Source organism: Eleutherodactylus coqui, chromosome 5 (genome assembly GCF_035609145.1).
Source record: "Eleutherodactylus coqui strain aEleCoq1 chromosome 5, aEleCoq1.hap1, whole genome shotgun sequence".
NCBI lineage: Eukaryota > Metazoa > Chordata > Amphibia > Anura > Eleutherodactylidae > Eleutherodactylus > Eleutherodactylus coqui.
Genome location: NC_089841.1, coordinates 162,787,466 through 162,799,721, shown reverse-complemented (window position 1 = coordinate 162,799,721; position 12,256 = coordinate 162,787,466). Strand labels below are relative to the sequence as shown.

The 12,256-nt window shown below is 44.2% G+C and overlaps 1 protein-coding gene across 1 annotated transcript in view; it reads right to left on the bottom strand.

Moving 5' to 3' along the window:
* GGT5 (gamma-glutamyltransferase 5) overlaps window positions 1-12,256 on the bottom strand; it is a 69,029-nt gene that overhangs the window by 26,592 nt on the left and 30,181 nt on the right. The window contains exons 4-6 of the mRNA XM_066603569.1: window positions 8,232-8,421; window positions 2,684-2,841; window positions 1,405-1,551 (exon numbers count right to left, since the gene is read on the bottom strand). Coding sequence (XP_066459666.1) covers window positions 1,405-1,551; window positions 2,684-2,841; window positions 8,232-8,421 — 495 coding nt within the window. The remainder of the gene's footprint in view (window positions 1-1,404; window positions 1,552-2,683; window positions 2,842-8,231; window positions 8,422-12,256) is intronic.

Here is a 12,256-nt window from a genome sequence, read left to right as displayed (position 1 = left end):
TGTAATGAACTATTAGTATTGCAATGGAGTTGCAGATTACAAATAAACAGAAATCTTCCCTCTCTCTGTTCACATGATACGTCATCATTACATTTGTTACCTTATTTTATAAAGTTTAAGTTTGAAGTTCAATGTTTTGCACGTTTTTTTTCTGAATACAAGTCTTATTCCTCTCAGTACGTTAGCAGACAAAACTTTAGTCTTAGGCGACCTGCAGACGGCTGGGTCGGATCCCGTTGCGAGAATTCTCGCAGCGGGATGCAGGCTCGTGCCGCTGCAGAGATCTACGGCTCACCCACTCCCGGCGTCTTCTGTTTCCTACTATGCGCCGGCTGCTGGCCGGTCGGCGCATGCGCAGAGCGGAGCCGGCCCGTCACCACTGACATTTCTGTGCGGGCCTCTGCGAGACCCGCACAGAAATAGAACATGCCGCAATTTGTTTTCCGCATGTGTTTTTACGCAGACAAATCGCGGCCATCTGCATAGGATTGCATTTTGTAATGCAATCCTATGCAGGTAGGCACGGGCGGAAATTCTGCAGGAAATCCTTATGGTGGTCCTTCTGTCTCCCACCAAGTAAGGGTGGCCCCTCTGTGTCCTTAAAAGTAACCCTGGTCCCACTGTGCCCCAAATTAAGGCCTCATGTCCATGGGCATAATTCATTTAGCAACTCTGCGTGTGTGATCTGCAGATGAATTTGCCCATAGGGAATCATTGGGCATCCGCAGGTAATTAAATAACTGCAGATGCCATTTTTTACTGCCGTGCGGATCGCATGCGGGGAAAAATACCTGCAGCATGCTCCATATTCTACAGATTCCCGCACGGACGGCTTCCATTGAAGTCAATAGAAGCCATCTGATTCGCGGCACACCCGCAGCTGATCCACGGGAAAGCAGGAGATTTTTTTGAAAAGCACGGCGTATGTGCGCGGCATGCTGCCAGCGTGCCCTCACACATCCACCGTGTAGAAGAAAGACGATCACAGACAGAGAAGACCCGCACCGCATCCGGATAGGTAAGAAAATATCTTTTTAGGCCTCATGGTTTGGGCACAGGTGGAAACCGCTGCGGGATTCCACACTTGGAAACCATGCGTGCCCGTGGACATTAGGCCTAATACAGATCTATATATGCCTCAGTGTCCCTGCTTCTCTCTAATAGTGATCCCCTGAGCCACTGCTCAACCCCCCCCCCCCCCCCAGTAACAGTGGACATCTGGAATTGATGTCTCACTGGCTCTCCCTCTCTGAGATAACACTGTGTAACTAAACTGGATATGCAAATATTACATTTTAGGAATAAATGCTTTTAAAAAGTTTTAATTTCACGTTATGAACATAAAAAATAATGATTATATTTATTCCTTTCTAGCATTCCATTTTGCCAATTCTGTGATCTTACCTTCGAGAATATTAAGGACAAAGCTAAGAAGAGCCCCCCCTGCTGGCGGGGGAGGTGCATACAAGTCATAGTTTCCCAGAGAAACGTATAATGGTTTTACAATTTGCACTTGGTACTTTTTGAAGTCTTCCAGTGTGAGATTGCTTCCTAATCCGAAATCAAGTAAAGAACATTTCCATAATTAGTTAATAAGAACTAACAACAAGGCTAGGTGTAAAAGACAATAACTGCGGGGGGGACTCATTGGACTCCAAATGGATATACATGGACAATGCCCATTCACATGCATTGTATATTCATTTTCTCATTCATTACATGGACAGGAATAAAGGTGCTTTTATACAAACGATTATTGCTTGGATTTACGCAATCCAGCGAGAATCTGAACAATTATTTATTGTAAATGCACGCACCAACTAAACGATGAATGAGACGTCTTTCACTTCTTGTTTGTCGTTCGGTTTCTGCATGCAGAAAACTGAACAACGTATTGTTCCGTGTACTCAGGCAGTTGCTCACTTCTGAACGATTGCCTGCTTACCATAAGTGGAGACAGTCGGTCCGAAACAATCCCTGACCCGCTCCGCCTCCATTCACTAGCGATGCTCATTCCTGTGTAAAACACATGATTATCGCTGGGGCGTCCTGTTGGGTAATTTTTGCCCCACAGTTCATCCCGTGTGAAAGCACCCTAAGGCCGGCTTCGCACTGGTGATAAAATCGTGCGAGATTTGTGCGTTGCGAGATGCACAATTATGAACCCCATTCATTTGAATGGGTTCACACACATGAGCAATGTTTTTTCACATGGCACCGCAATGTGGTGCTATGCGAGAAACAAATTGGGGCATGTTCTACCTTGCGTAATCTCGCATCACGCCGCTCATTGTTTTAAATGGGTCTGGCGGCAGTATCGTCGGCCCCATTGAAAGCAATGGGAGAAATACCGCGATCTACTGCCGTGGCAGAGGACTACCTTCATCCCTGAAGTGATGCAAGGCTATTTTCACATGGGTGGAGTGAGTCTCGCCCCCATATCGCGCTTGCCTGTGTGAAGTTAGCCTTAGACATGCCATGAGTCTTGTTAAAAAGACCATGGGTCAGTGTGAAAAAAAAACTCCATGTATCATATGTATAACCTATAGCTGAAAATACACTGGTGTGCCCATAGACTAATAAGGATAAAGAAAGAAAAGAGAATCAAGTGCAAAAAGGGATCCATTTACTAAGAACTGGAAGCATCACTTAAAATAAGTTGTTGCTTTCGAGCTCAGCTCACCTTGATGTTTGAGATCTTCTACCATTTTTTTTGCTATGGAACCTCTATAAAAGCTGTCAGCGCCTTCATCTGCCACAGTCTGGAGAGTGTGTGCCAGCTGGGTGAAGTTTATGGCATCGCCCAATTTTAATACTTCTCCGTCTTTACAAAGCAGTTGACTAGCAAATATATAAAAACAGATCATGAAGAAACGGTCTCCGGCATGTAAGTACTTCTTGACATTCGTCATAGACAAAGATAAGCAAAGAGAAAAGTAAATAGGTGGAAACAGTAAAATATAAAAGCAAATACCAAAGATCTAAATCCCTACAGAAAGTAGTGAAATCTTAAATGGGTATCCAGGACTAAAATATTGATAACCTGTCTGCAGATCAATGTATAAGGTTGGCTTCACACCGGCGTATTTGCATGCTTTAAACAATGAATAGAACCCATTGCTCTCAATAGGTTACTTCACATGTACGCATTCTTCCTGTGCATTTCAGTCGCGCAAAAAAACCCCGCAGTATGCTCTATTTTCCTGTGCATTTGTGCAGCAAAAGTCCTCATAGAAGTCAATGGGGATGCACAAATACATGTGCAATACTCTAGGAGAAGCTTGATGCAATATTGTGCAGGAAAAGAACACATTAGACTAATTAGCCATTTCATTGGCTGGGAACGTTGGTACATATTTTTTGCACGCACAAAGAACAGCCAAATATATGTTGATATGCTTGCAAAAAAAAAGTTTGTTCCACAAAAACACGCATACTCCCGTGTGAAGCAGGCTTACACAAGCGTAATTTAATAGTGTAGTACGCAGTGAATGGAGTCAATAAAAGAACATTGATTTACATTGAGCCATTCAAACTTGTGTATATATATATATATTGTGTATAGTATGCGCGTAAAAAAAGCATGTTCTATTTTACCATCTATTATGCGCGGTAGAGCCCTATTATTCTCTATAGGCACATAATAAACGCTGTACATACGCAATGTTTTGTGTATGTGCGGAATTTATACGTAAAATTGCTAAGCGACAGCGAGAAATTTTTTAAAAAGTCACACTGCGCATACGTGAGATACTCTGTCATGCGCAGTGAAAACTTGCTGCCATGTGTGGCGATACACCGGCTCACACAGCGGTAAAACGCTGCATTATACACAGAGAGTTTTCTGCATATGCTTGTGTGACCTTGCCTTAACAGTATGTAGTTACTGTGGCTCTTGAGCCTCCTCTAGTGGCAGCGGCAGGTACCCAGAATATTGAAATCTACACTATGCAGGGAATTTGTAATCGTGTATCAGAAAAACAAGCCATTATAAATATATTTTAAAAATGTATCAGTTTTTTAACCTATTAAAGTAAAAATATGGTATTCAAGGGTGGAAAATTACTTTAAAGCAACTGTCCGGGCCTGCAGAAACAAAGATGGCCACACCAGCTTCTCCAACTACCTGATACAAACTGTGTATTAGGCCTCTGTCACATGAGAATTTTGCGCAGCTAAGTTACAAGCGCAAAAAAATCACAACTATTAGAACCAATGGATTCCTATAGAAATGTAGAGCCGAAAGAATTTTAAGCATGTGAAAAAAAAACAGTCGCACCTAAAATAATAGGACATTCATGACTGAAGTCCCACAACTGACATTCCCTGCTGCGTGAAAAGGTAGGACCTGACCGATCTTTGGTGCACGATGCACAGGAGTTTCCGTAGACTCCTATGGGAGGTGGGAGAGAGCTTAGCTGCATCCAACACTCGGTGTCTGTAGTTTAGACATTAGAAGGATTTCTGCCCACCAAGGGAATTCTTAACAGCAGCGCATTTTTTCCTGCAACATGCAGCTGATCGTGTGATTGGGCAATTTCACCGCTAATTAATCTCGGGACTTGATTACAGGAAATCATCCATTTACGCTATTTTTTGTGCAGTTAGCCATGATTTTTTGCTCGTGTGAAAGAGGCCTAAGGCTGTGTTCATATGGGGCAGCATTGGCGCGGAATTTCCATGCAGACTTTCTGCACAGAAAATCTGCCAGCAATCTTAAAGGGGTTGTCCCGCGCCGAAACGTTTTTTTTTTTTTTTTTAATAGCCCCCCCGTTCGGCGCGAGACAAACCCGATGCATGTGTTGAAAAAAAAAAACGGATAGTACTTACCCGAATCCCCGCGCTCCGGTGACTTCTTACTTACCTTGCGAAGATGGCCGCCAGGATCTTCACCCTCGGTGGACCGCAGGTCTTCTGTGCGGTCCATTGCCGATTCCAGCCTCCTGATTGGCTGGAATCGGCACACGTGACGGGGCGGAGCTACGAGAAGCAGCTCTCCAGCACGAGCGGCCCCATTCAGAAGGGAGAAGACCGGACTGCGCAAGCGCGTCTAATCGGGAGGTTAGACGCTGAAAATTAGACGGCACCATGGAGACAAGGACGCTAGCAACGAAGCAGGTAAGTGAATAACTTCTGTATGGCTCATAATTAATGCACAATGTACATTACAAAGTGCATTAATATGGCCATACAGAAGTGTATACCCCAACTTTGTTTCGCGGGACAACCCCTGAGATTAAACAGCGAAGTGGAAGAGATTTGCAAAAATCTCATCCACACGCTGCAAACAGTCTGTTGCGGCGAAGCCGTGCTGAAACTGACGTGCCATGCGGGATTCAAAGCAGCGGGAAGTCAATTTTATTGCTGTTTCTTCTGCGGGCTCTCTACTCTCTATCTGGAGAGATGGCCGCAGCGGAACAAGCCGCTTTCAAAACCCATGGAACTTCAGCTGCAGAATTACCATGCGTTCCAGCTGCGGACATTCCGCGAGATTTGCGCGGGATTTACACCCTGTGTGAACCTAGCCATAGGGCTCCTGCACACTGGCGAGTGCAATATCGGACCATGATTCACGGCCAGATATCACCCTCGCAATGCATGTGAAACCCCTGGATGTGAGGTGTTTTTATGTGAAAACAGCTTCGCATCACTGCGGGGAATCCTTTCATCCCATTGCCTTCAATGGGGCGACAGCAGCGCCGACCCTATTGAAAACACAAGGAGAACATCACTATCTTCTCCCTTTGTTTTCCATGGGGCCCGGCGCTGCTGCTGACATCGGCCTCATTGAGAACAAGGTGCAGGGCTGAAGGAATCCCCTGCTGCTGCTGTCACAGTTGCAGCAGGGGATCACGATCTTCTCCCTTTGATTTCAATGGGGCCGGCGCTGCTGCCGCCGCCCCATTTGCAATAATGGGCGATATCGCAAAAAGAATGGGCATGCTGCGATTTTTTTTCACACAGCATCGCAGGAGTGAAAGTATCGCAAATAAAAATGAAACCATTGAAATTCGTTGGTTTCATAATCCTGCGCTTTCACCGACTCTCGCAGCGCAAGAAAATCGCCCGATTTTCTCGCCAGTGTGAAGGAGCCTTTAGTATGTGTCATTAGTCTAAGACACCACACCTGCTTTAATTAACCAGTACTTTCCATATGAGCCCTACTGGCCAATCTGTTCAGTTTTTTAGACTAGTCATGCATACTAGGCACAGCGTGCATCAAGTAGTCAGAGAAGCGGTTTGATTCCATCTTTGTTTCTCCAGGTCCAGAGGGTCGCTTTAAGAGTAAATGAAGACTGCTTCCAACTATTTACTATATTGAATGCAAAGCAACACACAGCACCCTATAGTGTGAATGGGTAATTTCACTGCTAATTAAACTGGGGACTTGATTACGGGAAAACGTCCATTTACCCTATTTTTCGTGCAGTTAGCCATGATTCTTTTACGCGGGTAACTTTGGTGTGATTTTCACGCTCATTTGAATAAGGCCTTAGTTAACTGTCATCCTAATGCTTGTATGGCCAACGCATTAAATATATGCTTGTCCATGTTTATTAAGTATGGAAAGGGTATACAGGCTGCTGCCCAACACATATAACAGTGGCTAATCTCAAAGGATCTGGCATGTTGAAAGCTAACATGCTAGATCTTACATTCCCCCACACCCGTTGCAGGAAACAGGAAGCATGCAATATAAACAGTAGGTCGTAAGCAAAATATGTGTAGGTACATTTTACAGGAGTTTTCCATCACGAAAAGTTTTAACATCACAGTAGTCGGACTACCATGATCCCCAAATTGAAGAGTTCACAGCACTGCTGGCTATGTAGGGAACTGCAGCACGGCATCCTCCTTTGCATACATGGATGAAGGCGTGCATCACTAAAACAGCCCTGTAGACCCCTCAATATCGTGATCATGGGCGTCCCAACCTAAAGATGCACTATTATTATTTTCTATGTTAGGAATAATCCTTTTAAGACACTGTGCTAATGATCCCCATGATTCACAATGACTAGCTGCATTGCAACACACCAGAGAACTTGGCACATCAATGAGGGATTTTCTACAGATAATAAGGAAGGAAATGGAGGAAATCTTGTTTTCTGGAAATTAGCAATTTAGAGCCGATGCTCATGTGCTATGCAAATATTTTCATCAAGCTGGATGATATGCTATTTGTTTTCAAGGGGTGTAGCAGATATTTTTTACTGCCCACTGGAGAAGCAGTTGTGTGTATGGATGAAATCATAACATGTAGGTGAAAGGAGAACTTTGAATTTTCTAAAATGCATCGCATATAGCCTTGTGAAACAAACTGCTTGAAAAACATGTAAATCACCGCAGTATTATATACAGGAGGGATAGGGCTACAGAGGGAGAGAGAGCAGGGATGGAGGGGATTCCGCAAGGGAATACCCATAGCAAGAAGAGAGAGGGAGCAGGGCACCCCTCTAGCCCCACCCTTTCTCTCCCTTTCTCTACCTCTTGCATGCTAGTCGAGAGCTCTCTCCGCTAGGCTATCAGGACTTGGACAGTTCCATTGCTGAAACCTAGCCTTGTTCTATATTTCCCAGCTACCTAGTTCCTGCCTCCTAGTCCTGACCTCGCCTTTGTTCCGGATTGCACTTCCTTTAGAAGCCTAGCCCTGACACTCCTTCAGTGTGTGATTATTGAGCTACCAGCCTGTAATCAGCTCCACTGCTACCTCATTCTCTGTGCTGCAACTGAGACCATCTGCTAATGACCCGACTTCCACTTGTCTACTCTCCAGTCCAGCTTGGCTACTACACCTGGGCTACAATCCAGCGCCAGTAAGTCTTTACAGGGGGATTCCCTCAGGAAGTCCCCTCTAGTCCCGCTCGTTCTCCCCCTGCTATGGGGGATTCTTTTGGAGAGTTCCCTCTGGCCCCTATGGGTACTAATTGCTGTTCTGGACTTGGACTGCTGCCGCAATCTCTCTCTTTCCCGTCTCTGAACTCCCGAACAGCAGCGCTGTGAATGGGTGATTTTAGTGCAAATTAAGCTTGGGACTTGTACGCACAAAAATCATCCATTCACGTGTTTTTGTGCACAGTTAGCTGCATTTTTTGATGTGCTGAATTTGACTTCATTAAGGTACGCATAGGTCCCTCATGTGAAAGAGCCCTGAATTGATCATTTAAGAGTGTGCCTGCTGTCCCAGCCCCGACCCAGAAGTGAATGTTTTCCACAGGCCTGGCACTTACCACAATGAGCTAGCTTTTATTTGTTCTTTAATTACATTGATGAATCTGTGCAGAACATTCAAGACGTTAACTCCATCTGTCAGCAATTTGATTGTTGGCTGAAAGAGATCTTTCCAGGGCAAGCGCCCATACCTCTTGTGAGCAGCCTCATATCCTCTCAGCTCTCCGGGCACCCCAATCCATTGCACTCCTGTAAACGACAAAAATGTATTTTAAAGGGTAATTGTTCAAGTGCGTTATCCCACGAATTGAAAAAAAATAAGTTTCTGGAGCGATGTGCACAGTCTTCGTAATACTAATGGTGCCAGTGTTATTTTTTTCCAGTTAGCTGCTTTTCTTATCTCTCTGCAGCTCTGGCCTCTTATTTCTGCAGCTGGCAGCAGCTGGTCCCACTTAGCCCACAAGTTTACGTCATCCCCATAGTTGAAGGAGCTGAGTTTCCCTGTCTTTTTCTCACACAGCCCAAGTGACCCTGCTGATGAATAGGACTGTGATATCTTAGCTGTGCCGGGGCTCACTGGTCTTGGGTGGGATTAATCCGGTGCTTCCTCTTGGAAATCAATTTTATTTGCATCTTTAACATGTGGATACAATTGACTATGACAGTGGTACTGCAGAAAGCCAAATGCTTTCTGTTCTGCCGCTCAGCGCCCTCTCTGTCATGCAGGTAACTCAAGGATGTCAGGGGACTCAGTGGGGCCTATAAATGACTTAGAGGTAAAGCAGGACCTATGAATTGCTAAAGGGACACAGTGGGGCCTACAAATTACTAAGGGAGCATAGCGGGGCTTACTTAGGAGGCACAAACAGATCTATAAATTACTGAGGCTTCTTTCCCATGAGTGTATGTCGGCCAGCCGTTTTCACGGCTGGCGATATACGCTGTGATCTGATGCATTGGATTTCAATGCATCAGATCACATGGCCGTATTTCGTGATGCAAAAGCGCCCGTCCAGCCAATATAGCGCCGGACGTTTTTATGTTGGGTCCAAAAGAACTATCTTCTGGGCCGGAATAAATCGGATGCTACATGGGCTCCTATGGGAGCCAACGACAGTGGCCGGCAAAGGGAGTTGGGAGGGAGTTTAGCAACATGACTGCTAAACTCCCTCCTCTCCCCTCTCCTTTGACTGATCGCAATGGGAGGGGGGGCGGAGCTAAGCACAATTCTCCTCACATTGCTGGCTGTGGACAAGGTGTGGGAGGGGCTGAGCTAGGCTCCACCCCCTCTCATCCCTTTCCCGTGCAAGCAATTTAAGGAGTCGGGACAGAACGACGCTTAGCTCCGCCCCACCCCCTCCCATTGCAAAGAGCGGAAGGAGAACAGAGGTGAGTCTGTGGGGGGGAGGGAAGGTAAAGAGGCAAAGGCATGGCAGCCTGGCGTATATGCGTCGGGGCTCATGCTGTGTGAACGGACGCACAAACATTAGATCTGTGCGCCGTTCACGAGCTTTTGCGCTACAGATGGTAGCGTATATCGGCCAGCCGTGTAAAAGGTGGCCGGTATACGCTCGTGGGAAAGAAGCCTAAGGGTGCCCACTGTGACTCTGTAGTGACCCAGTACATCACCCTGGTTCCCTCCATTATTGTCATACATGTTTGTCTTATGTTGATGTGCTGTGCAAAGCTGTCTTGTCATTTCGAGTCATTTCTGCACAGCTGCAGCGCTATATATGGGGCATTATTACTAAGTGAAGGCCTATATGGAGCTATATTACTGAGTGGGAGCTAATGTGGAACCTATTATTACTGATTGAAGGCCTATATGGAGCTATATTACTGAGTGGGAGCCTATGTGGAGCCTATTATTACTGAGTGGAGGCCTATTTGGGGTATTATTACTGAGTGGGGGCCTGTTAGGAGCATTATTATAGAGTTTTACTGTGTGTGGGACACAAAAAGTGGCACTTACTTTGTGGGGCCTACAGAGAGCACAAAAAGGGGGATACTATTGCTGTGTGGGTCATCTCAGATGGCATTACTGCTGTCTGGGGCACTATTGATGGGGAGACTATATAGTAGCTTGGAAAATGAAGTCAGGTCCCTGGAAATTTAAAGAGTCAAAGATGTCAGTGTTAAATACTGCAGAGACAAGTTGTGACCAGAAGAAGTTATTATGATAGTCAGGGCCAGATGAGCAAAAGTAGAAGGGAACAAGTCCAATCAGAGGGGTTGTCACCTGTGATCACTGGATGTAATGCTACTGTAATAATTTATATGGTTTGTACAGTACTGCTGCAGATCTAATATATACTGCTAGACGGTCACTGTGTGTGTATGTGGGAAGGAGGGGGTTGTAATATTGGTCTTTGTGTAGTGTTTCTTTCAGCAACACTGGTGGAATTATTGGTCATAGTCTGAGGGTATTATTTAGCCCTTATACATTGTTACAATTGGTAATATTGATCTTTGTAGTGCTCTTTATTCAGTGACACTATGTTGGTATTAATCACTATGTAGTGGTAATATGTGGTGGGGTTATTTGGCCCTTATATAGTGCTGTTTTTGGTAATGTTGGTCTTGGTATAGTGGGATTTGTTGAGTGATAATATAGAGGTAATTATATGGGCCATGATGATTACAGTGATACGGTGTGTGGCTAAATTTTCTTCACTTCTGCAAAATAAAAACTGGGTAAATATTTTTAATAAACTTTCTTAACTTTTTTCCATTATTTATTTAAACCCGCTAGAGACATCACAATGTGATTTTTGGTATAGTTAGCGTAGAAAATAATTATTACAAGTGTGAAAAAAACTGCAAAGGAATCTATTAGGTTGTGCTGAAGGCTCATCCTAATAGTCAGCTGTGAATGCCTGGGGGTCTTTCCTTTGCCTTCAGCTGCCATAGTTACCCATTGGAGTCTTAATGTGTTAGAAATAGGCGTCGCCTTAATATTATATATTTATATACAGTTCTAACATCTTCTGGACTTCATAGAAAAATAACTGCCAGTTATACACGCCACTCACTACAGCTTTGTGGCTGCGGCAGGCGATTTGCTGACCTCTACATACTTTTATTCACAACACCTGCTGCCGCTTTTGGCCCTCCTACAACATGGGACCCCTCTGTTATAATTTTCAGGGCCACATGCACATATATGTGCATGCAATACACACTGAGTAGAACCTAATGATTTCAATGAGTTTGTTCATATACGCGTATTTTGCGTGTACATTTTCAGACACGCAGGAAGAGATTGAACATACTCTATCTTTCTGCATATTTGCGCACCAAAGGTTCCCATAGAAGTCAATAGGGGGGTGCACAAATGTGTGGGCAATACGCAAGGAGATGGGTAAAACACTGCGCAATTGCACTAGAAAAAGAACACACCTGGAACTAATTCGCCCATGTGAAACTAGCCTTATTCTTTTTTTTTGTCATAGATTTCTATTGAAAAAAGACAAGAAAAATGTGTGTACAAAATGACACAAAATAATAAATGCAGATGAAATGCCACAAAAGCACTTGTTACTTTAAAAGGAGTAGTTTCCATTTTAAAAATGCATTTTTTTCTTCCTTTTTAGAAAAAGCCAGGAAATAAGGCGGTATGAAGGAGCCTTCAATCTTTGCTGAACAAGTAACAAAGGACCTTGCTATTCACAAATAAATCAATGCACCCAGCCAAGCTAAAACAATTCCGTTCCCAACAAGAATATAGAACAAGTAAAATCATGAATCTTTGCAGTGCTAAAAGCTAAATATAATAGAGACTTGTATTTAAAAACATACAAAAGGTTCAGTTAGTTTCAACTTGCAGCAAGTTGTTTCACTGTTGTAAGTGCAGGATTTACATTATGGTCATTTGAGGAAATCATGAAGCATGAAAGCTTTCTCCTGTTAATCCCTTAAGAATGTTGCCATTTTTGGCCTGAAATGTGTTGTCTAGTTTAGAGGTTTTTTTAAAGAATTTATTTAGAATTCTAAGTTAAAGGGGTTGTACCAAGATCTAAAGTTGTTCCCTGCCCACTGGATAGGGGATAACGTTATGATCCATGGGGTCTGGTCACTGGGACCC